Source organism: Lasioglossum baleicum, chromosome 15 (assembly GCF_051020765.1).
Source record: "Lasioglossum baleicum chromosome 15, iyLasBale1, whole genome shotgun sequence".
Lineage (NCBI taxonomy): Eukaryota > Metazoa > Arthropoda > Insecta > Hymenoptera > Halictidae > Lasioglossum > Lasioglossum baleicum.
In genome coordinates, this window is record NC_134943.1 from 10124568 (window position 1) to 10148226 (window position 23659).

Below are 23659 nucleotides of genomic sequence, written 5' to 3' on the forward strand. Positions count from 1 at the left end.
GTAGAGGAGGAACATCCGGTTTCTAATCGCATAACTTATCAGTTGACCATTAGGGAGACATGGTGGAGATAACGTTCAATAAATTCTGTTGTTCCGGCTTTTGCAGGAGATTTTTATTACCGTTTTAGTTGGAACATAGAGGAATGACATATTACGTAATTTAAATATTCTCTAAGGGCTGAGAACGATAGAAAGATGCGGTAAAATGAAAAAGAAGAAAGGTTGAGGTAGATCGAGAAAGTAAATATAATCTATTACGAGTAAAAAATCATTTATTTCCATTAGAACAGTTCCACTAAAACTAAACACGTCGTACTGCGTACGTCGTCTTTTTAAGAAGGTATATAATATATAATCGTGACTTGTGTGTGTGTGTGTGCATGTTGATAACACGTGATGTACCAGCTAATGGATGCAGCTACGATAAATAAACTAGCGTTAAATACTCGATGATGAAACAAAACGCACGATCGATGACGCCAGCATTCTGTTTTTTTCTGTTCTACTAGATGAAATTCCTCCCGCGTTTCTCGTATAGGAACTAAACGATCTACGCGAACGAAATCCTATCTTCTCAGTCAGCATGCGTTCGCATAGCGAGGTGGAGCGATTAATCTCAACAGCTTATACTTAATTCTAAAGAAAACGAAAAAACACAGCCGTCAATCCTGCGAGCAACGACAGTTTTAACGTGACACCGTTGCTTCTTGAGAATGCGTCCACCACGTGGATTTTCCAGCCCATGTTGGCGTGGGTGAACGAATTATAGTAAACGGTGTCCGGCCATGTAGAGTTAGGCGTCACTTCCAAGACTCCGCCCTCGCCTATCGAAAAAATTATTTTTTAAAACATCTATAAAGGGACAAAAACAAGCATCGCTTTTTACCTGATTCACATTTGTGCAACAATGTCCTGTTGAAGTGCCTAAAGGTTGGAAAATCGTCGTCCAGTCTTCTATCTCGCTCGTTGTGCTTGCTCAAGCACAGTGGACCAACTAAAAGAAACATTCTTCATCAGTCGACATCATGTCTTAAGTTAATTTTCAGAAACAGAAATGTCACTGACCCGCAGTTGGCCTCGGTTGACCACGTCTGGTGAACTCAACACCGGCGAGTACTCTAATTCTGCTTTGCGCAGCATCGCTCAATCTATCGTAGCCACCGTGAGGTTCATCGGTGATGATCAATGGATGGTACAAGTTGGGACTGTGGGGATTATTTCCACCGTGGACGCGGAAGTTGTAAGTCAGTCCTCGACGAAGGTATAATTCAGGGACCAGTTGACCTTCGATGTACCATGCTAGGCCTGTAGACGTTTGTCCTGTCATCCCTTGGTAGCCCTTCTTCCCACCGGATGGACCAATGGTGGCCTTGAACGTCCTGATACTTCTGTCGAATATTTCTGCCTTCTCCCAGACCTCTCTAAGAAATGATCAATCAATTTTACTTCTGTAATAAATTTTATTTTCATTTAAAAAGTTCATTAATCACTTACATCAAGGCCTCATCAGTTTCAGTGAAGTCCATGCAGGTGTTATCCGGTTCCTGACGAACCAGCTCCAGCTTGAGGTCGCCTTTAGGGTACTGATCATGGAAAGTAGGCTCCTTATTCTCATCCAACTTGCCCAGGGCCCAAATAACGTACACAGGTCGATCTGTAGGATACTCTTTATCTCCTGCATCAGCTGAAATAAAAAAGATCCTCGTGCAATCCCTGCTTTCTAATTTTTCCATAGAGTTTGCGCTCAACTTACAAGAATTTAGAGTGCGTCTGTAAGTGATGATGTTGATCCCATCTTCTCTGACAGCAGTGTACAGTTGATTGCTATCTAAACCACCGACGACTTCATCTCTGCATACTCCTCTGTACTGTCCAAGAACCTTGCCACACTATTTCAGAAAGAATTATATTATTTGTCAATCGTTTATTGGTTTTTGGTAAAACGTACCGGAGCTTTTGCAGTGATGTTATAATCAACCGCGTATCCTCTGGTCCCGTCCATGTAAGCAATAACAACGTCTGCGCCCTCCATTTGGCTTGAGGTTTCTGAACCGGAGAGTCCGAAGGCCATGTACTCATCCTCGCCTGCGGATGAATTAGTATAGATTTAGTCTTCAAATAGCCACGTCGAATGGTTGATAGAAAATGGTAGTGAAATGGTTCTCACCAACTTGCCCCGCCAGTTGAACAGTAATTTGAGGTCCGAAGATCTCCCAGCCGACTTGCAACCGCTTGTGAAGCTGAATACAGTTCGGGAGGGACTGCGTGTGCTTGATCACCTGTACTTTGTGTTACATTCAATGCTACCGTTCGCTTTAATCGCGGAGACAATAAGGAATCAAAAGAGTATGTTACTTTGACAAGCGAAGGTGGCACGTTCAGTCCATCTGGAATGATCACGGAGCCATAATTCGACTTGCTCTTCACGTCGAACACGCTCAACCAGTCGATGTTGAAGACCGTCATGTCTCCCGGCAGCTGGATCACTATGTCGTCGCCTTTGTACGCGCGTATGGGATCTAGACTGATAAATTTGAGAACGTTTCAATAACCGCCACAGACCACAATAAACATCGCTAGACTGTGGATTTTATGCATTTATGACAAAAATGTACAATTAAAAGCAGTGGACATGTTAAAAATATTTAAGGATATCGATGTATATATTTCAGCTTAATAGGATAATTAAAAGAAGAATACAATTTTCATCTGACTCCTATGTCCTACAATCAATGCGAACATTTTTTATTTTGCATAAAGATCCGCAGTCTAATCATGACAAACTGCACACTCACTAGCCATATTCGTCAGGAACTTTCGTGCCCTTGCTGGAAGGCTGAGGACCAAGTCCTACCCAAAAGTAGGTGTCTGTTCCTTGCCCGTCGTAGGTGAACTCAGGAATCCGTATGGTTTTGGAATCTACAATCACTATGGATTCTGACGACACTGCGTGAGAGCGTTTCGTCAGCTGCGAGATCTTTTGCGGTGCTGGGGGATCGAACTCTTCGGGGATGTAGACGTCGCCGAACGTGTTCTAATCGAGACAGACATAGAAATTGAATTTTTAAGTTTAGTGGCAATGAAGTTATATTGAATTTATACTAATTGAAGCATGTTGAATAAGATGATTTACCTGGCTTCCCAGATCGTAGATGGCGAACCATTTTATGTCCGTCACTTTCTTATTATCCGGCAAGGTGAGGGTGAAGTCCTTGTTGAAGTATCGATCCAGGATATTCGTCCTGAAACAAAGACTCGTTTAATCTTCCAAGAAGTGAATGGTGTGGTGAAATAATTCGAAGATTGAACTAACTTCCCCCACTCGTCGGGCACGATGAATCCTTGTGGGCCGGGTCGGTTCGATGCTCCGGCCCAGAAGAACGTGTCGGCCCCATTCCCATCGTAGCTGAAGGACGTCAACAGCAGCGTGTACTCGTCGACAACGTAGACGTCACCGGACACCTGGTGATGGTACGCGTTCAGCTTGCCGAGGTACTTGCCCCTGTATACCTCGTCATCGTCCGCGGAACCTGCTGATCGATCAATCGTGACTCATGGATCCTATGACGACGATCATTCATCGATGGTGACTCGAGAGTTGGCCAGAGATGATACAAAAATTATGAAAGCTAGACCTATGTCCCAAATTGCCTGAATCCTCGTCGGTAGAAACCGAGTCCCTCTCGAAAAATTTCTTTTCCTTTCGTTCTTTTTGCCACTCGGCGGCCTTCGTGTCGACTAACGAGGCGCCCAATATTCGTAATTAAATTGCGAATTATGCCAACTCCCGTAAAGATATCGTCCAGAATTATCAGGGATCGAGCGACGACCGTGAAATCACGCGAGTTCTTTGTCTCGCTCCAGGGTCGGGAGAGAAAGATGAAAAAGAAACTCGCGCAGCGATCGTGAGAACTGGATTGCTGCACTCTGAATGCGATTTTCACGCCAATAAAGACGCAGACATCCAAGAATCAGCGATTATCTTGACGTTTTCTAGTTAACCTCGTTGTAGTCCTCGCTCGAGCCGTGCATTCGAAACATACACTTCTCTAGAATATAAATTTCAAATCTACCAAATATTCATTGTAATCAAACGGCTATTGCAATAATTACCAAACCGAGGACTCGACTAGATCAAGAAATGTTGTACTATTTACGGAAAGAAAAATGTGAATGTATTAAATAGACTCGTGCCAAACAGACCGCTGTAGAAGCAAACTAGGCCGTGACTGCCGTGGTCATTGCTCGAACAATGTCACTATAAAAAAATTCGGTTCGGAAATTTCCGAAAACCGTCACGGCCACTGCTGACGCGTGGAGACTTCAACGCTCGGTTAGGAGAGATCGTTCGGCGCTGCCGTTCGACGTTGGATCATTATCGATCTTACAATCAATACTCTATTGACACTTAATTACTCTATATTGTACCTAGTTCTCTTTTAATTTCTTAATAAGTTTACCAATCCTTGCCTTCTTCAATCATTAACCAAAAATGAAGCTTTCTGTTAGAATTATCATTAAACACACATAGTAATTACACAGAAAGTTCGTTCTTCCTTTAATGATATCGTTCTTAAATCGCGGTTCTTCCCGACACGGCACGGTCGCAGAAAGATCTATGAACTGTCCTGCAGTAGGTAGATTGTTGAAATCAAGCAGAACGAACGTACCGCAGTCAGAGAACAGCAGGCATGCCAGCACAGTGGCGAGAGCGGTTGTTATCCATCGCCTCGTAACATCTGCCATCGCTTCATCTTCCTCGCGTCACCTCGACCTCTTCGAGAACTATCTTCCTCGCGTCTCGTGCACGTTCCCGTTCGTCTGGATGCAGTACCGCGTGCTGGCCCCCCGAATTCCGATTAGAAAGTCGTCGGAGAGGATGCAACGTGAAGAATGCAGCGTTGCGACTGCAATGGACGCGGGCCCGACTGGCTCTGAGCGGCTTCGGTCTTCTAGAAAGTCGACTTGGCAGGGTCTTGAACGGTTAGTATACTGTTCCCTGGTTAGTATACCGTTCTCCGGTTGCCTTGGCACGTGTTCTATCGTCGTCCGGGAGAAAGTGTGCGTGCTCGGATATAGGCGGTTCTCGATCCTGATCCACGAACGAGCCGCTGCCGGTGTCACTGGACTGCCGTCCTTCCCGTGGTCACTAACTTGGAATGCGTGTCAGGCAAGGAAGTCGACGAGTGACTAAGGGCCTGGACGTTCCGTTCGTTTCCGAGTAGACGATCGAACATCGGGAAGTCGCATCGCGATCGTCGATGACTCAAACGAAACGGTTCAATAGTTTGGAAAGAATGAGCTGGAATCGGTCTCTCGAGACAGCTCGATCTTTTTAATAGCGCGAGTGCAGCGTGACCTCGGACGATTAAAAAGCAAGGATTTTTCGAGGACGTGAGCCGCGGTGTGGAAAATAGCATGCGCGGAATGTTTGATCGATTAAGCTCGCCTGCAAAGTCACCGAGCTTTCGAGAGAAGCATTGTTGCGATGTCAGGTTTCGGAGCTAAGGACCGACACGGTGAGCTTATCTTATTGATTACATTTTTGTTCTTTTTTTCCTTACGCTTTTTAACGTCGCATCGATAGCACGGTGATTAACGATGATGTTTGGATTACGTTGGTTTTAGCAGATAAATTGTTTTGATGGTTTAGGATATTTAAAAGTTGTGATTCGTGTCGGTAGAGCTTTTCTGGTATTTTATTTGCGCAGATTCAGTGGAGGAGGAATTCATGTGGCTGCTCAAGTTCGCCAGGTTTAAAAAGATCAGAGATTTCCTCTCGAAAAAGTGAGTTGGTCTAGCAGGAAATCCTGAGGATTTTTGGGAAATTGTATTTTTAATTGTGATCGCAGTCGATCGATCGATTTGCGGTACCCCACAGAAGATTTGAAGACGCCCCTGATGGCGGCTATCGATCGCAATGATCCTCAGATCTTGTCTCTCCTGCTGGAGACAAATTCTGCGGATTTGGATCAGACCATCACACAGCCTTGCGGAAGGACTGCTTTGATGTATGCTGCTTATGTTTCGAGGGACCCTGAGGTGCTGCAGGTGCTTTTGAAAAAGGGCGCGAACCTCCAGAAGACGGACATGTAAGAACGTACTATCGAAACAATAGTCAATTATTTATACGCCCGACTTTAGAAAAGTAATTTTATGGTGTAGTAGAGGCTGGACCTGTCTTCAATACGCCATAGTTGGCGAACGTTTCAAAAACGTGACCCTTCTCCTAGACTCTGGCGCTGCCATTAATCAGCGAGATTTGCAGGGACGAACGCCTCTGATGACATCGTGTAAATAAAATCGAAAAAATTCTCGCCAGAGAGAAAGGAGAGAGAGAGAGAGGCTGCAGATTTTACAGATCTTATCAAATGTGAAGTAATTAAATTGAACTAAATTAAATTTCAAATTTAAGCCTCTGTAAAAATCTGCAGCCCTTTCAAAGGACACTTTTAGGAAACCAATCTCATTTTATTTGTTCAGTGTACCTTTCAACCTTGGACATACTGATGCTCCTATTGGACCGTCGTGCAGAAATTAACATTACTGACTACAATGGCCTCACTGCTCTTCAGTTAGCCATTCTGTCACGAAAAAGGGACGCAGCGGTCATTTTGATGGAAAGAGGAAGCGATAGAGGTGTGCTCACTCCGAAAACCAAAGCTTCGATCGGCGAACTGTGTAAAACCAGTATGCCTAAAGTTCTTCGATGCATCGAACCAAAATCTAGAACGCTGTAGTGCAACTACGAACATTTTACAACTTATCTAAATTGGGTATAATAATTTCCTAGCAGCCAGTATACATTATCAGCTATTTATACGAAATCCAGCTCAACATCGATCTCGGAGGAATGAAAGACAATCGGTAACTCTAAAAGACGAAGTCCTGCGAAGACAATTGTTCCTTCGTTTCTCGATCGAACCGATCGACAACATCCTCAGCCATCTCACCCTGCCATTGGTTCACTTTGCCACTCCGAATGAAGTCACCATCGACATCGATTAGCTTCAGCTTCCTATTCATCTCTACCGCCTCTTCATAGTTCACCGACGGATTCGACTTCATATTCTCAAAACTGAGATGCTCCAGCAGCATCTTCACTTGATCTTCGGACATAGTGTTTCCCAAAAACGTGGCCGATCGTCGAATCACCGAGGTCAGGTCCTAAATTTCAAACATTTCGACACCCATCAAAATGATTAATACAACCTCCGATTTATACGGAAGATGTTCAGAATAAATCTGTATAAATTTCGATTACTTACAGATTTCATGTCTTCGTACTTCAAGAATAACACGTTGGGGTAGCTCCTTCTGTTCCAGAATCCCAGAACGTGGTCCCAGAAGGGCGCAAAGCACACTATTAAAGAGAGAGAGCAGAAGATTAAACCTGTTGATCATCGCCATCTTCGTTTCGTACCTTTCGCGCCCAAGAAGAGTCGACAGAAACTGTTGAAATCTCCTCGATAGCCTTCTAGAAGTCTGCAGTGATGATAATAGGAGACACAGGTGTCCTTTGGATCCCTAGCAACGTACAGGATCTTCGGCTGCTTCTCACCTGTCCGAAGCTGACGAGGAAGCAACCGGAAAGGCAGATGGGTCTTGATGAATCTCGGACTGGTTTTGCTGCTAGCGTAACTCACGCTGTCGGAAACCAGCTGGTGGAGATGCACTTCCGGATGCCGAGGTATGATCGTCGTGTAATCGAACAGGATCGAGTGCCTGGTCGAGAATGCGCGTTACCATTTCGTCCATAAAGCTCTTCGGGGTCTAGACTTACTCTAGAAAAGGAAACCTCTCCGGCAAGGGGACCTTGGCTCCCTCGAGGTCCATGTTGTTCGCGATGCACCAGATCATTTCCTGTGTCCAGGTTGTTCCTAGTTGCATAGTTAACGTTCATTAATAGACTGTAGATCTTTATGCAAACTACAAATATTCGCATATTGAAGATATTCTTGAATACTTCTAAACTTTCTACTGTTTAACATTCCACTACCCAGTCAGTTTTATGATAAATGTACAAAATTCGCAGTCTAGTTATCGATAATTAACAGTTTAGCTACCGGAAACCTATTAATCCTTTCACTATTGCACAATTTTTCCACAAATCAACGTTTACTCTTTCCTGCTACATTAATTATTGCATTCCAAGTGTCTACCGGTAGTTAAAGTGTTAGAGTGACATGCAGACAGTGAGTACCAGTCTTGGGAAAACTGCAGACCCACACATCATCGTCTCTGACTTCGAATTCCTCGATCGCTTTTGCAAACTCTTCGTATCTCTTTGGCAAACAGACACCGTTCACGGTGACGTAGCCTTTCCTGAACTCGTTCGTGAACTTCTCTTGCAAAATTCGATCCAAATCAACGTCAAGTTCGAACTGGAGAGCCATTCTTCTGTACCTTGGACCGCAAACCACTCAAAAATCGATTTCTACTTGTAATGATCGTTGATCAGAGCTGCGAGAACCGATTTTGCAAAAATGGACCGTGGCATTCAAAGCACTGATTGTTGTGTCGTTCGTTTGAACATGGCCCGTTCTCTGCTTCGTTCGAACTGGCTGGAAATTCTCAGTTGTTCTTATATACAACGTGCGGCAATTAAGACGAAACGAGCTAATATTATTAAGCGGTTTTTCTTTCTGCTTTAGTGGAGCGAGGCCGGTGTTTAGTGGCTTTTTTCTTTGAGCTGGCCGCTCCCTGCACAAACAAGCTCTTCGATCTCTTCAATTTGAACCCTTTAATGTTGATAGCGAGCACCTGCGTGCTTGATTAATTTTAGGAGTGTACTTGACAATGATCAAATATTTGGAGAAGAAAAATTTAATTTTGTTTTTAGGGAGGAGTACGATATTTAGCTCATTATTGTTCTAAAGCAATCCTCAGGAAAATTTGTTGCAAGCGGAAATAGAAAACGAGAAAAGCCCAGAATCGTAGAAAAGAATTTCAGAGTGCAAAGAGTTAGAAACGAGAAGGAGAGAATCCTCTAAAAAGTTTTGAAACGTTAAACGAAGCAAGCCAAGAAAACGGAATGTCAAAAGAGAAATCAGTTGCACAAAAAGATGCAGTTTCCGAACTTTTTGCACAATCGCAGCGGAACAGTTCGCGGAAAACACTGGTGAACGGATATTGTTGTACGGGTTTACTTTATTCTGAGTAACCGGACGAGTATAATCGTCATACAAAAAGGGTAAAATATTAGAAAAATTCAAGAGGGACTATATATATCGTCTAAGTCTTATGAGTAATGAAGTGTACTGTGATTCAGGTACTAACAACTACTTTCGTTGTTTTTAAAGCATCTCGGTTTCCATCGAACCGGCAGTCGGTTCCGTCGAGCGTTCTTCGTTCTTCGCGGCCGTTTTACCAGTAAAACGCCTCGAAGAAGCTCCCGTTCTCGCTTGAATAGCTTCTCGCAATTGTATCGGATCTAACGCGCGTGCAACGTCTGCTAAATATATATTCTTAGTACGAAAATAACTTGGCAAGACAAACTTCTTTATATTTGATATATAAATATCGGCAGAATCTAGGCAGAAGGCCGTGTCGAACAACGCGATATAATACTTCAACTCTTAGCTATGCTAAACGGGTACTCCTGAACCACGAGGTCCAGCTTCGATCGTATACTTTTACGATCCGAGGCGCAACTTAAATTAAAACAAATGTTAACAGACTGTAGATCTTAATGCGAACTCATTGCAACGCCTAGAACGAAAGAAAAATCAATTTCGTCAGAAATAAAATCATCTCGTTAAAATAAAATAAAAATTTCAATGCTAGTCATGAATCTAAAAGATTCCTTATGTTTCAAAAATTTTAAAACGTCATAAACGCATAAAGATCCACGGTCAGCATGCAAATGCTAGGTAGTATGCACTGTCGCGAAAAACAGAAGTGTCTACTAAAAACGAGATTTAATCTAGCCTTTGCTGTGGCGAAAGGCGAACTACTTTGTACGTTTCTCTATCCTTGGTCGACTCGCAGGACTATAATTCGCTAAATAACGGCAGACTCTGAACGAGCGCCGATTGTTCTCCAATGTTACATATTGGATATCACGCTGACACTTTGGGACAGGTCCACCTGGCCCCGCAGCACCTTCTGCTGCAGTTTCTTGCAGAAGATCTTGGCCATCAGCTTGTTGCGACGAGTCGCCTCTTCCTTCTCCTGCTGCCGCTTCTTCTGGCGAACCTCGTTCAAACGGAGATAACGCTTGCGCAGCCTCTCGCGCATCTCCTCGTCGATCACCCTCTTCTGTGTGGTAACTGAACAGAGAAATCCTCTTAACAATTAATTTTCAAATCCAAATAATCTCCTACTAATTTTAGAGTCAGTCCTCACCTGTCGGCTTCGAAGAGGTCTTCGGCGATTTCAGCACGTTGGATGTGGTGGCCATGGCGAGTAGTTGAATCCGCTTTTCCTTTCGCAACTGCCGCAGATGAGATATCTCCGACATGTACTGTCGACGAGTTTCTGCATTGTTGACGAAATCCGCCTTGTTCCTCGTCAGGTAGTCCTGTAAAAGTGCAACACAATCATTAATCGCAAAATCATAACACTTTAGCCACCTCGAAAATAAGAATACCCCCTTAATAATTGCTAAATGGAATTAATGATTTATTTTCAATTATTTTAAGATTAACGATAACATACGGTAGCATCCTGTTCCACTTTAAATCACACAGAATTTGTCACACAGTCATCAATTTCTTTGAACCTTGCAATGTGATTTGAAACGGAACGATTCATAAATACCTGCAGAGTGTCCTTCCTCGGCGAGTTCATGCTGGACGCAGTTCTCTTCACCACGTTACAGACACAGCCTTCGATTTTGTTCCCATTAACAGCACGGTTCTTTAATGGCACCTTCTCCTTCACGAACGACAGCTCGTACGCGACCGCTTTCGGGTAGGTCTGGCAATAATTGTCCTGCTTCCCAGCCTGAGTAGCCGTGGCAATGCATCTTCTACAGTATTTACAGATCTGCTCAGAGTCACCCGCTTCAGGGTGTTGTATCCTACCATAAGATTCCTCTTCGCACTCGCACATCAGATTCTTTTGTACTTTATACTGTGGCCGTCCGCGCACCGGTCGATCATCGGCTTCGGGCCAGCGACCACAATGATGATTCCCATTGTGCATGGCTTTGCTACTGGCTCTATTCTCGCAGGAACAATCTGCGGAGCATTCGCAGAGCTTCGCATGACCGTTCTGCTCAAAACTGGAGACGCACTGATTGCTCTCTTCGTGGTACCTAGAGTTAGGTCTGAAGGGCAGCCTACCTTTCTTCGGTTGATTGTTGTCGCAGTCGCAGAGTGTTGTGCAGTTACAATCTTTACCGTTTAAATCCTCCCTCTCCTGAACACAATACTTCTTCTGACAGTCCTCGCACTTCGAGACGCTGCTGGCCTCCAAAGTCTGAGTCGTGGAACTGGTCTGGCAGCCCTTGGACATGGGCCTTTTGGTCTGGCGCTTGCAGTCGCAGGAATGCTTCGACTTCGAGGCGTTGATCTGGTTCTTGGTCTCCTTCTGCCTCAGCTGACTGACCTCCCTCTGCCTGACCACCTCGGCCGAGCTGACACTGTTGTCGTTACTATGATCCAACTTCTGCGAATCGACGGGACTCTCTTCCCTGCATACATCAGCGTTCGCGGGCACGGTCTGCAGATTGGACTGGTCCTTCTGGTCCTGCAAACAGTATACGCAAGCAGACACAACGTTCTGAATGGTGCAGTGCTTCGGACACTGTCCAGCCTCCACGTTGCCTTTATAGCTATTCTGAAAGTGCATCGCGTTGTGCGCGGGACACTTGATATAATGCACGATCTCCGACTGTATCAGCGTGGGGATCGTGGCAGCCTCTTGAGGATCAGTTTGGACGCCGGTGTTCACCAGCTTCAAGGTCGAGCGATGCATGTTCGAGGCGGAGACAATCTCTCCACCCGTCTTCGAGTGTGCGCTGGTGACGTTGGTCGCGGTTTGAGCGCAGCTGTTGCGCTTCCTAATGCGCTGCACCACGCTGTTTGATCTATTATGCGGTCGAAACGCTGCCAGGTTGCAATGCGAGGACCAAGGTTCATCCATAGAGTTCGCCTGACCGTCAGATTCAGTCCTACGCAGGTAATCGCCATCTCTGACGCAACCGTGGACCGGTTTCGACTTGAAATTCGTGGATCTTGATTTTCTGGGCGACATCCGGGGTCGTTCGACCCTGCGAGGCTCTTCGAGGAGCTTCTTCAGGTTTGACAAATGACTGATCTCGTTCGTGATCCAGATCAGCTGGTTCCTCTTCTCCATCTCCGCATAGCTGACCAGCTTCGAGTCTTCGGACTCTGAATTCCCGCACTTCTTCATCTCGAACTGCCTTTCCGATAAAGTCGTCAGCAATCTCCAGTCCAGTTGTTCCTCGCTATTACTCGAACGCACGTTGCCGGGCCTCCTGTTGTTCAGCACAGCATCCAGCAGCATCCTGTTATGGTCCGCCGGCGTGCTGTTTGATAGACTGGAGTCTTCTCTCGAGATCTTGCACCTGTCCTTCACACAGAAGATGTCCTGCGGCTTGGTGCCCTTGCGACCCCTCTGCGGAAAGAAGCACTCTGAGCTCTCGCTCTTGTCCGGCTCCGTGGGAGTGTTGCTGCTTCGTCGACAGTCGTCCAATCTCAGTCCCATCCTTGCTTTCCTCCCATCAGTCTCAGTTCTATCAGTATTCTTATCCGTTTTGTCGCTACTACTACCTAGAACTTCCTTACCCAAGACTCTCCCACTCCCTGCTACCTTGCGTCCACAAGCAGTGCTCTTCTGATGACCCCAATCCCCTGAAGAATCGCTGGTAGTATGCTTCTTGGTCAGAGCTTGAAGGATCTCCGTCCTGTACACCTTATTCCTAGCGTCGTCCGGGTTCCAAGGCACATTGTCTTCCAGATTATGCTCAATCTTATCATCAGTATACTTCGCAGAGATGAGTCTTTTGACCACATGGTGAATCAGTCTTTTCCTCACGTCCTTGTCGCACTTGTTCGCGTCCACCAAGCTCTTCAGTATGTTCACGCTCCGCTCCAAGTCTCTGACCAAGCTGTCCGAGTCTCCCCACAGTTTCTCGTTAATACTGGAGCTAGTGTTTGGCAAAGTTGACTGCGATCTTCCCGTGTCAGTCGAAGACACGTGACTGCCACTGCCGTTAGGCACATTTTCGTAGACATGACCGGGAAAGTATTCGAAGCTGTTCGCTCTTCCAGTTACATTCTCGGCCTCGTCTCGAGGCGTTTGCGTCCCCGAGCCGTTCGGGGAAGGTTCCGAGCAGCTTCGTCTCGCTTTGGTCACGCGGTTAGCTTCTCCAGGCTCTTCGGCCCTCTGTTTCCTAGGACTGGGGACCTTGTAGGTGCCTCTGGAGCTCTTGATCGCCACGGTCATGCTCCTCTGCAAACTAGTTCCTCTCTTTGGTAACGGCGGCTTTTCTTCGTCGACGACAGAGACCTGGACGCCGACGGACTCCTGGCTGCAGGCATTCAGGCTCGTCTGTATCAGCTTGTCGCAGGTCGAGGGCTTGTTCACTATCGTGGCGATCGACGACGAGGAATTAAACATCAACGGAAGCCCAACACGGTTCCTCTCCCTCGCGTACAAGTTCAGCTCGCTCTGGCTTCTCTTCAGCGTCAACTTCGAGGCTGATACCGCCAACGTGTTCATCGAGGTGCTCTTCTTCAGTGGCGACAACGGCGGACACACGTTTTCCTTGTTCGGCTTGCTAAGCGTCCTCCTCGGCTCCGTCTGCTTCACAGCAGGGACCTTGAAAAACGGCAGCTTCGGTGTCGTGTCATTACTCCTCAGAGAATCCTGTTGCTTCAGGTCTCTGGTCAACGATTTCTCATTGGTGCTTAAATTTTCACCGGCTATAATTCCAGGCAAATGGTTCTTCACTATAGGCGTGATCTCAACCTCGCTCTCAGAGCCTGAAATGTTCCCGAACAGGGGAGTGGAGTTGGCGTCGGGCGCAGACGTTTTGGAACTGCTCTGCGGCCCTGCAAGCTTGCCAGAGATTCCAGACTCAGTGGTACCCTCGGGATCTAATCGTAAAGCAGCCGAGCAACCTCTAGCTAAAGCCATGCGCTCTATAGTACTTAATTTTTTGTCACCTTGCTTGTGTAGCGGCAGAGTGTTGTAGTAACCAACGTCCGCGCCGCTGTCCCATTCAAGCGGCTTGTGAGAAGCAATGCTAGAAGTGGGAGAAGATACTTTACGCTCTACAGACTCTGTTAGAATCTCCTGAGTCTCGTGCTTCTCCTCTAGAATCGTCTCGGGTGTATCACGCCTTAAATCTGGGGACGGAGACTCTGAATTTGAGACCTGGTGAGCGTAGCTAGCCGAAGAGTCTGCATTCGAAGACTGTCCAATCAGCGGAGGTCTTGCCCATCGTCTCCTCTCTCTGGGTACGCAAGAGCGTAAACTATACTCTTCTCCGATACAGTCCTGCCGGCCGGTGGCCAGCGCAGGGTTCAGTTTATACACGCTGTAATAATATTTAACTGCTTCTGGCGAGCTGCTGGTCGTGGGTAATGAAAAGTACTGATCCAGATTGGCGCTCTGAGAGTATTTCTGATAGTATTCCATTACCTGTGTCGAGAGGCTTCTGTTTACCATGCCCAGTCCCAGCTTCGGCTGCGAAGCCATCACTCGCAGGCTCTGCCATGGCGCGGAACCGGAGCTGCACACAGGGTTATCGTTCGCAAGCGACTCTCTCGGCCGAGACAGATCCTCTGAAGCATCAAAATCTCTCAGACGACTCTCGGACGGCTCATAATCCATAATCACCAGCTACTTGTACCTGGTCATCTCGCGTAAACGGTCCCGGACGCTGTCACATCGCGCCGGGATTCGTTTCCGTCGAGCAGGACCGGTCGCAAACGCTGCGCGAACTCAACATTGTCTGTCCACGCGGTAGTATAGCGATTTATTCGAAGAGAACACGGTTCGTGAAAGAGGTTACGACGCTATCCGAACGGACGTAGCCCAGTTTGGCGTAACAAACCTCTAAGCGAGCGATTAAACGTCTAAATCGTCTCTGCTCTCTGTATTCCTCTCCTCGACACTCGACCTCGAGCTTCTCACAGACTCTGACACTTTACGACCGTCTCAAACGAAAACTCTAATTATTGTTTACATTTCTTCGAAAGCGTAATCGTGAATTAGCGGCGAGTAGTACTACACGCCGTACACGCTATTTACACACTCGTGTTCCACTCTCACAAACACGAGGATCCCTTCTAGATTGATGAAGCGTTGTTATTGGTGGAAACTGGCAATGCGTGTTACCGATGCGCTTCTGTCTTGCGCAGAATTAGTACTGCAGTTCTCCGCTAGGCGGAAACCCGTTGCTGAACGCTCCGGTCGAGCGAGAAGTCGTGTGGGATTTAAATTTGAATTTGTGCCGTTTGATCGCGCACGATTAAATTCATTTCAAACGGTTCGTACGAGAGTTAAAGTTCTTAACAATTGATTCTAGCAGTGGCAAGTGTTTTATTAGAGTCTTTAAAACATTATATAGTAGAATTTAAGACTTGCTGGATGTAAAAACAGGTGTATTGAATGATTTTCAATAAAGATCTTGTGAAGTCTCATATCCATGGTTATTTGAAACCTATTCCATAATATTTTACAATATCACCTTCCCTCAGTACAAAATATATTGTTTAATCAGGATCATTTGATTTTTGTATTAACGCGAATAAGATTACTTCCAGCTAGTATATATTGTTCTGTCGTTCGACAAGACTTTTCAAGGTAATTTTAGAATGAAAGATCACGTAGTTTTAAAAGAAAATTCGACATCGTGTCGAGAAACAACATTGTCTCGATTTTCGATACTCATAGTGCGGTGACGCACACAAAGTACATATACATATACATATATATATGTATAGAGTGCGATGACGTTGACAGAATGTTGCGTTGTAGCAGAGAGGAAATTTCCTCTCTGGTTGTAGCGAGAGTGCAGACGTTTTGGCTATCGTTGTCGCTTTTGTCAAAGGAAGATTTGACGCGTAGATAGAATACTCGAGAACATACTGGGTTAATGTGCCGTCTCGACCTCTATCGAAGCATTGTTCTTCTAATCAACATAAATTATTTTCGTTTGCTCGTTATCACCCATTTTTTAGCAACGACTAGTATGACGAAACAACATGCTTTACGAGCAACATCATCGATTTATCAACGCAATATGTATCCGTTCTCCTTGATTTTAGAAAAGAAAATAAAATATATTTGTATGTTCTTTCGGTGCCGAGAGATCATCGAGCCCGTTTTGATCGTTATTTTTAAACGACCATCAAACTATTTCGAATCGACCAAAATATTCTTCATACAGACCCGTAAACAAATCGATACAAAATAGTGCTTTGGACAAGTGCAAAGATTCATCGCTCGAGCTATCTTTAGAAGAGCAGTGATATTTCTAGAAGCGTGTAATCTTCCACTGTGTAATGCAGGTAGTCGAGATTATCTTGATCTTTGTTTCTTTTGTAAATACTCCCCTCAGTCCACTGTAAACAATTACGTTTGTCGTATCGCATTATCGTTTTCAACACTACTCCTCTGTCAATATTTATTTTCCAAACGATTTGCTGTCCTTGCAAAACAGTATATATTTCATTTTACCATTTTCCGGGTGCTCACAAGCGATAAAACAATCTAAAAGACTTTCGCTTCGAATTAATCAATCCCCAATTCGTTGACGAAGTATTTTTTATTTCAGTTCATTGTACAAAATCGTTTGGATATAACTAATTCATAATTGAAAACTTGATATGATGCAATTGCGTAGGCATTTAGGACAGGAAGAACAGTTCCTCCAGTATTTATTTTGGAGGCTGTTTAACCATTTCGTTTAAACAGTCGCTGGTATTAATTTTCGAGGAAAATCGCGCGGGTTATTGCAAAGCATAATTCGAGCGGCCAGTTCTCGAACAAACGCGAGAAGATTTAGCGTGCTAATTATAACCGAGATCGTGAATGCAACGCGTCCGAGCAGATTCGCGAGCGTCGCGACGCTCTCGGTCTCTCTCGTGTGTTCGATGACGCGCTTGCGCGACGTTCCACGCAATCGTCCTCGTTCTCGACGTCTCTAGAACCATCCGACCAACGAGAACGTTCCGTCCGATTGTCATAGCTTCCCGATTGGTCGGCGCTCCGAAGCTTCTCGAAGCGCGAGATATGAAGTATAAAGGAGCCGGCGCACTGCCACCGCTCAGTTACAATTTCACAAGCGAACCACGAACACTGAAGCTAACACAACAATCGTGTTAACAGTGCGAGTCATCGAGACATACGACAAACCGAACGAAACGAAAGGTGAGTGCACCTTCCTTCACTCTTCTGCTACGTTCAGTCTATTTTTACCTCGCGATTTGACTCGACAATCCAAAAATCTTCGGTGAATTTTATTTTACACTCACTTGGCTCCGAAATATTTTTCGGAACTCTTGGATTCGATTTCACGGTACCGAAATATTTCCCCCTAGATTTTACTCTGTCGTTTCAGGTCCTGAAATATTTTGTCGAATTTTCTCTACGATTTCATTTTACGTTCGTCGGTACTGAAATATTTTTCTGATTTTGTGTTGTGCACTTGGGATTTTCTCTTGGATTTTATTTCGCGATCTTTGACCCTGAAATATTTTCCGAGTTTACTCTTGGATTTATGTATTTGAATTTTTTCTCTCGTGGATTTGATTCCGGAATATTATTTTTAATTTTCTCCGATTGCATTTCGCTGCGACCCAGACCCGGTTTCAATCTCATGCCGCGAATTTAATTATAGTTCGTGAAGGAGGAAGGCCTCTGCTTCCCTAGAACTGGAATAAATATTTTCATTTTCATTCGAACACTATTCGAAATTCAATTTACTTGTTGTCACTCTTTGAATTCATTTTTACGGAACGAAACGAAGTCGTGACGTTGCAGTTTCGCGTCTCTATTGACATTGAGGTTTGCATTACGCTACGTTATAGTGATGCGCAGTGAGTGCGTGACCGCGTGAACGTTGCCTAACGACGTCATTGGTTGCATCATCAATTTGAACGCGTGTTAAAGTGCGTCTGTGACTTTATTTCGGAATCGGCGAGCTAAGGGATAAGAATATTCGCAAGAGGTCTCGATAAAATTATCGAATTGGTCAGCCGACGTTTATTGCGCCGCAATCATCGAGCCTGCTGAGTGTACTAAAAATAGCGCGTTGTTCGATCAGGAGGCTTCAACAAATTTATTCGACATTCCTGTTTCTTCGTGAAATTTCATTACTAAACGGATTCTGTTCGACTTATTCCAGATAACAAAAATGCCACCGAAAGCTCCAGCAGTTGGGATCGATTTGGGCACCACGTACTCCTGCGTGGGTGTCTTCCAGCACGGGAAAGTTGAGATCATCGCCAATGATCAGGGGAACAGGACAACACCCAGCTATGTCGCGTTCACAGACACCGAAAGGCTGATCGGCGACGCGGCCAAGAACCAGGTCGCGATGAACCCTAACAACACCATCTTCGGTACGCTACAATTCTTTCCAGTGATCATTTTTATCGTGTCATTGAAATGGGCGCCACTATTTAATTTTCCAACTCGGTCACTTTTGGACTCGATATGCAAAATCAAAATTTTCTGCACGACTTGAGAAGAACAGGAGCCAAATGAAAAATTATTTCGGTCTTTATTAAACTAGTATAAAAATGTTACCATAACACGTATATTGACGATGTTCACAATAGTTGTACTAGAATAGTACGTTCAATAGAAAATTAATCGGAAGCAGCAACGAGGAATTCGCTCGACAGCCGCGTTCAATAATTTAATAAGGCAATGAATAAATTATGGTCGTTAAAGACCGACTCGCATTCAACAAGTTAACCCGCCATTGTTCGTGTGTAACTATTGTACACGCGTAACTGATCCTGCTTAACCGTGAGACGTCGCGGCACGGATGCGCTTGCCCCCCCCCTTCCGTTGCACCGACAGAATTGCATAACCGCAATTACCTTGTCGGTGCCAGGTGACGCTACCGTTTTCAAGTTTATTCTCTGCACTGTATTCTCGTCTGCTAAATGCTGCTCTGATTGCAATGATGAAACGATCGTTCACTGAAAGATAGAAGATGCTAGTTAGACTGGAGATCTTCATGCATATTTCTCATTCGGCCAATTTTTATTTTGCACAAAGACGATGACTGATTCTCTAATTTTCCACAGATGCGAAGAGGCTGATCGGCCGCAAGTTCGACGACGCAACGGTGCAGAGCGATATGAAGCACTGGCCGTTCACCGTGCTGAACGAGGGAGGCCGACCGAGGATCAAGGTCTCGTACAAGGGAGAAACAAAAGCCTTCTTCCCCGAAGAGGTGTCGTCGATGGTGCTGACGAAGATGAAGGAAACGGCAGAAGCGTACTTGGGAGTCTCGGTAACGGACGCAGTCATCACAGTGCCAGCATACTTCAACGATTCCCAGAGACAAGCAACGAAAGACGCTGGCGCGATCGCGGGCCTGAACGTTCTCAGAATCATCAACGAACCAACAGCAGCTGCGATCGCTTATGGTTTGGACAAGAGATCAGCCGGCGAGAAGAACGTCCTGATCTTCGATCTAGGAGGTGGCACATTCGATGTGTCGATCCTGACGATCGAGGAGGGCATCTTCGAGGTGAAATCGACAGCCGGAGACACTCACCTTGGTGGCGAGGACTTCGACAACAGAATGGTGAACCACTTCGTGCAAGAATTCCAGAGGAAATACAAGAAGGACCTCAGCTCGAACAAGAGGGCCCTGAGGAGGTTGAGGACAGCCTGCGAAAGAGCCAAGAGGACTCTCAGCTCTTCGACTCAAGCCAGCATAGAGATCGATTCCCTGTTCGAAGGAATCGACTTCTACACGTCGGTTACTAGAGCTAGGTTCGAAGAGCTCTGCGCTGATCTGTTCAGGAGCACTCTGGAACCAGTGGAGAAGGCTCTCAGGGATGCCAAGATGGACAAATCACAGATTCACAGCATCGTTCTAGTCGGTGGATCCACCAGGATACCAAAGATCCAGAAGCTACTGCAAGATTTCTTCAACGGCAAGGAATTGAACAAGTCGATCAACCCTGACGAAGCTGTCGCTTATGGCGCGGCTGTGCAAGCTGCAATCTTGCACGGTGACAAATCCGAACAGGTCCAGGATCTGTTGCTCCTGGACGTCACGCCTTTGTCACTCGGTATCGAGACTGCTGGAGGCGTGATGACTACCTTGATCAAGAGGAACACCACGATACCCACGAAACAGACCCAGACGTTCACCACCTATTCCGATAACCAGCCCGGAGTCTTGATTCAGGTTTATGAGGGAGAACGAGCTATGACCAGGGACAATAATATTCTGGGCAAGTTCGAGCTCACTGGCATTCCACCTGCGCCGAGGGGAATCCCTCAGATTGAAGTTACCTTCGACATTGACTCCAATGGTAAGCACGAGTTTCTCTATTCCATTGACAAATCTGTTCCCTCAGGGTTTCAGCGATCAATTCTGGACCGAGAATGCTAATGCATCCCCTAATTAATTTTCAGGCATCCTGAACGTGTCGGCAGTGGAGAAGTCGACCGGTAAGGAGAACAAGATCACCATCACGAACGACAAGGGCCGATTGTCGAAGGAGGACATCGAGAGGATGGTGAACGAAGCGGAAAGGTACCGAAGCGAAGATGAAGTGCAACGGGACAGGATCGCAGCGAAGAACGCGCTCGAGTCCTATTGCTTCACTATGAAGAGCACGATGGACGACGAGAAACTCAAGGACAAGATCGACGCGGCGGACAAGCAAAAAGTAATGGACAAATGCAACGAGGTAATCGCTTGGTTGGATGCGAATCAGCTGGCCGAGAAGGACGAGTTCGCCGACAAGCAAAAGGAGCTGGAATCCATTTGCAATCCCATTGTGACGAAACTTTATCAATCCGGAGGAGCACCTGGAGGATTCCCTGGAGCTCCCGGAGGATTCCCTGGAGGAGCTGCTCCGGGAGCTGGCGCCGGAGCCGCCGGACCCACCATCGAAGAAGTAGATTAATTTAGAAGATGATTAACATCATGATCAACAGCGATTGTTCCTCATTTCATTCTTCATTGTACTTACGTCATCTTCTGTAACACGCTCGTTTCATCGTGCTAATTTTTATGGTTATTTATTCGCGAGAATCGGAGACTTTATTGTTCTGCGGGTCAGTATTGCAATAAAATTTATTAATTTCTTATAAATACTCTGTGTTCTTGGACCCCTTCTTCCTGCGATCCTTCGTTCCTGTGTTGGGCTGAATTCAACAGTGACTTTTACACTTTAATAATTTATATTATACACATTAATAATAACTAGACTGCGGATCTTTATGCAAAATAAAAATTATCTACGTCGATTGCAAAAAATAGAGACCAAATAGAATACTATTTCCTCCCTTAATAATTTTAATATACGAGACATAATATATTGACATCTTCAATGTTCAAAATTTTCCTGCAATTTAAAGTTTCATCTACTCAATTTTTCTGTAAATGCATAAAGATCCGCAGTCTAATAATGATACAGTTATATGGTACTTCGAGAGGAAATAATTTGCATCGCAAAGGGTTAATAAAAATTGTAATACTACAGGCACAATCACACGATTTCTATAGATTTTACAACGACGCCATGAATATTTATAGAAAGTATATTTGTACGCACAGATATTTTGTAATAAATATTCAGCGAACAGTGCAAGCATTACAAAATATAAATTATTCGCATTTGCGCGGTGAACGCTATCAGAAACCCTCAGGTTTGTAGAACTGCACGAGAATGATCAAGTACGTAGTGATCACGCTGATGAACTGAAAAAAATCGAAACCGTCAATCAACGAATCTTGATAAGAAAAGAATAATTCAATTAAACATTCACTCACTCTAGTCAGCAAGGAATTGTCCATATCGAAGAAATCGCAGGCAGTGAATCTCACATCGTGTTGCTGCAACTGCAACGCGAAATCGTTCGCTTCGTTTCGAACACAGTCGCGTTCGAAGTTCGCACGCAAAAGACTATCCATTCCAAAATTGTTTGAATAGATCGCCGATTGATCCTCGCAGACGCTGACGCGTGTTCGTTCTTCGTTGCAAAAGTTGCGGAAAGAAGCGAATTTATTGAACCTCGTTAAACATCGAGCGTTCAAGACAAACTCTTGTATGGATGGACCAATTTTATTGATTTCCCGGTGCGTTAGAGTGCATGTCCAACACATGACGATGAATTGACCACAGTAGATCAACCAGATCAGATTGTTCAGGAATATAAAACCGTTCTTTTGCTCTGCGGCACTCATGTAGATCCTGAATAGCTTGGCGACCACCATTATGAACGCGTTTGTCGAGCATAGAAGAAGATCTATGCCGTAAATCTCGTTCACTTTCATTATTACTGCACAGGCATCTGCAAGAAACATGGCTTAAAACGTGTGCTTCAACATGGCGGAGGGCTGAAGCTAATTTTTATTCTGACAATAAATACTTCCAGAAACTTAGGAAATTCGTCATTTGAGATTGGAAAGCTAAATTGAGCTGATACAAGTTTAAGAGAAAATTAATGTCACCATCTCACCACTATGCAGCTTCCTGATCCGTCTAATCTTCAAAGCGACCCAAAAGCTTCCCAGCTTCTCATCCAAACCCTTGATTGCCAGATTAATAGTCCTGAACCTCAAACAGATCATGTAAACGACAACATCGAACACGAAGCTGTTCACCAGAGTCCGCGAAATACTGTAATAAAGCAGCAAATCCGATGCGTAGATCTGATTCGGATCGGTATAATAATAATACAGCACATGAGCAGCCAAAGTCACAGGTCCCAGAACGATCACAGTCGAAATAGCCAGAATTTGTCTGCTTCGGACACACGTATCATCGATAGCCAACTCCTTGTTGAGCAAATGATCCAAGGACTCCATCATCTTCATCAGTTCCGGCCACTTGTCGTAGTACTTCATTATGCTACAAACGTAATAATACGCTGAGACATGGCAGATAGTCTCATTCATGCAGTACATGATCTCGAAAAGCTCGCTGGTGAACTCCCGACCAAAATTTGCGAAATCCATCACACTGAACGCAACGATCACCGTGCACAGTGCTATGTGAACCCCTCGGAGGATCATAGTGACCAGTTTAGGACAGTTTTTCGGACTTCCAACACCCACGCCTAGGAACCAAGCCACGTAAGTTATCGGACGCAGCACGTGCTCCGGATTTGGAGGATTTTCATCCACCTGAACGGTGATTTCTTCCTCCATCACAGTGCAAATTACAATTCACAGTTTTATTTCAATCTTCTCAAGCCTTCTGTAAGCTTGATGTTGCTTCCAGAGAAGCTTGGGACACTTTGCCATGAAATTAGTGGTTCGCTATGTCCTTTGGTGGATCCAGATCACTCTGATAAGCGAGATCATACAAAATTCAGGGGAACCTTATGGTTTATGGGTCTGGAGGGCTTGGGAGATTAGATGCGTCGTCGATAGACACGGAAAGAGACATCGAACATTTGAACGAAAGTGAAAGTAGAAAGTTCAATGTTTAAAATAATTTTCGTTTGGTCAATGCGAAATAAATTTCGGAGT

General features: G+C 45.1%; 6 protein-coding genes across 10 annotated transcripts; 2 read left to right on the plus strand and 4 right to left on the minus strand.

The window, feature by feature from the left end:
* Positions 1 to 538: 538 nt before the first annotated feature.
* Knk (cytochrome and DOMON domain-containing protein knickkopf) lies at positions 539 to 4936 on the minus strand. Its single transcript, XM_076439437.1, has 12 exons — positions 4671 to 4936; positions 3314 to 3530; positions 3134 to 3242; positions 2796 to 3034; positions 2356 to 2524; positions 2168 to 2279; positions 1949 to 2085; positions 1754 to 1889; positions 1495 to 1684; positions 1066 to 1421; positions 887 to 994; positions 539 to 824 (listed from the first exon to the last, which is right to left on the minus strand). Exons 1-12 carry the CDS (start codon positions 4744 to 4746, stop codon positions 637 to 639), a joined length of 2037 nt encoding a protein of 678 aa, XP_076295552.1. The 5' UTR covers positions 4747 to 4936; the 3' UTR covers positions 539 to 636.
* Positions 4669 to 7693, plus strand: LOC143216424 (uncharacterized). The gene is made up of 5 exons (XM_076439452.1): positions 4669 to 5519; positions 5712 to 5787; positions 5853 to 6092; positions 6145 to 6293; positions 6484 to 7693. The coding sequence occupies exons 1-5, from the start codon at positions 5489 to 5491 to the stop codon at positions 6738 to 6740; spliced, it is 753 nt and encodes a 250-aa protein (XP_076295567.1). The 5' UTR covers positions 4669 to 5488; the 3' UTR covers positions 6741 to 7693.
* Positions 5316 to 8396, minus strand: LOC143216425 (luciferin sulfotransferase). The gene is made up of 5 exons (XM_076439453.1): positions 8204 to 8396; positions 7784 to 7880; positions 7424 to 7725; positions 7269 to 7363; positions 5316 to 7167 (listed from the first exon to the last, which is right to left on the minus strand). Exons 1-5 carry the CDS (start codon positions 8394 to 8396, stop codon positions 6874 to 6876), a joined length of 981 nt encoding a protein of 326 aa, XP_076295568.1. The 3' UTR covers positions 5316 to 6873.
* Positions 7551 to 21274, plus strand: LOC143216419 (heat shock 70 kDa protein cognate 4). 2 transcript variants are annotated; one of them, XM_076439439.1, is made up of 4 exons: positions 7551 to 7690; positions 18329 to 18545; positions 19242 to 20486; positions 20590 to 21274. In XM_076439439.1, exons 2-4 carry the CDS (start codon positions 18338 to 18340, stop codon positions 21084 to 21086), a joined length of 1950 nt encoding a protein of 649 aa, XP_076295554.1. In that variant the 5' UTR covers positions 7551 to 7690; positions 18329 to 18337; the 3' UTR covers positions 21087 to 21274. The 2 variants fall into 2 exon arrangements, with proteins under 2 accessions (XP_076295554.1, XP_076295553.1); XM_076439438.1 differs by lacking the exon at positions 7551 to 7690 and adding an exon at positions 17196 to 17352.
* LOC143216415 (uncharacterized) lies at positions 8494 to 15273 on the minus strand. Of its 3 annotated transcripts, none has more exons than XM_076439434.1 (4): positions 15032 to 15273; positions 10762 to 14759; positions 10348 to 10522; positions 8494 to 10271 (listed from the first exon to the last, which is right to left on the minus strand). In XM_076439434.1, the coding sequence occupies exons 2-4, from the start codon at positions 14671 to 14673 to the stop codon at positions 10048 to 10050; spliced, it is 4311 nt and encodes a 1436-aa protein (XP_076295549.1). In that variant the 5' UTR covers positions 14674 to 14759; positions 15032 to 15273; the 3' UTR covers positions 8494 to 10047. The 3 variants fall into 3 exon arrangements, with proteins under 3 accessions (XP_076295549.1, XP_076295547.1, XP_076295546.1); XM_076439432.1 differs by having other exon boundaries at positions 14828 to 15273; XM_076439431.1 differs by having other exon boundaries at positions 10762 to 15273.
* Positions 21275 to 21742: 468 nt separating the features above from the next.
* On the minus strand, positions 21743 to 23541 carry LOC143216422 (uncharacterized). 2 transcript variants are annotated; one of them, XM_076439449.1, is made up of 3 exons: positions 22645 to 23541; positions 21956 to 22476; positions 21743 to 21883 (listed from the first exon to the last, which is right to left on the minus strand). In XM_076439449.1, the coding sequence occupies exons 1-3, from the start codon at positions 23333 to 23335 to the stop codon at positions 21818 to 21820; spliced, it is 1278 nt and encodes a 425-aa protein (XP_076295564.1). In that variant the 5' UTR covers positions 23336 to 23541; the 3' UTR covers positions 21743 to 21817. The 2 variants fall into 2 exon arrangements, with proteins under 2 accessions (XP_076295564.1, XP_076295563.1); XM_076439448.1 differs by having other exon boundaries at positions 21757 to 22476.
* Positions 23542 to 23659: the final 118 nt, after the last annotated feature.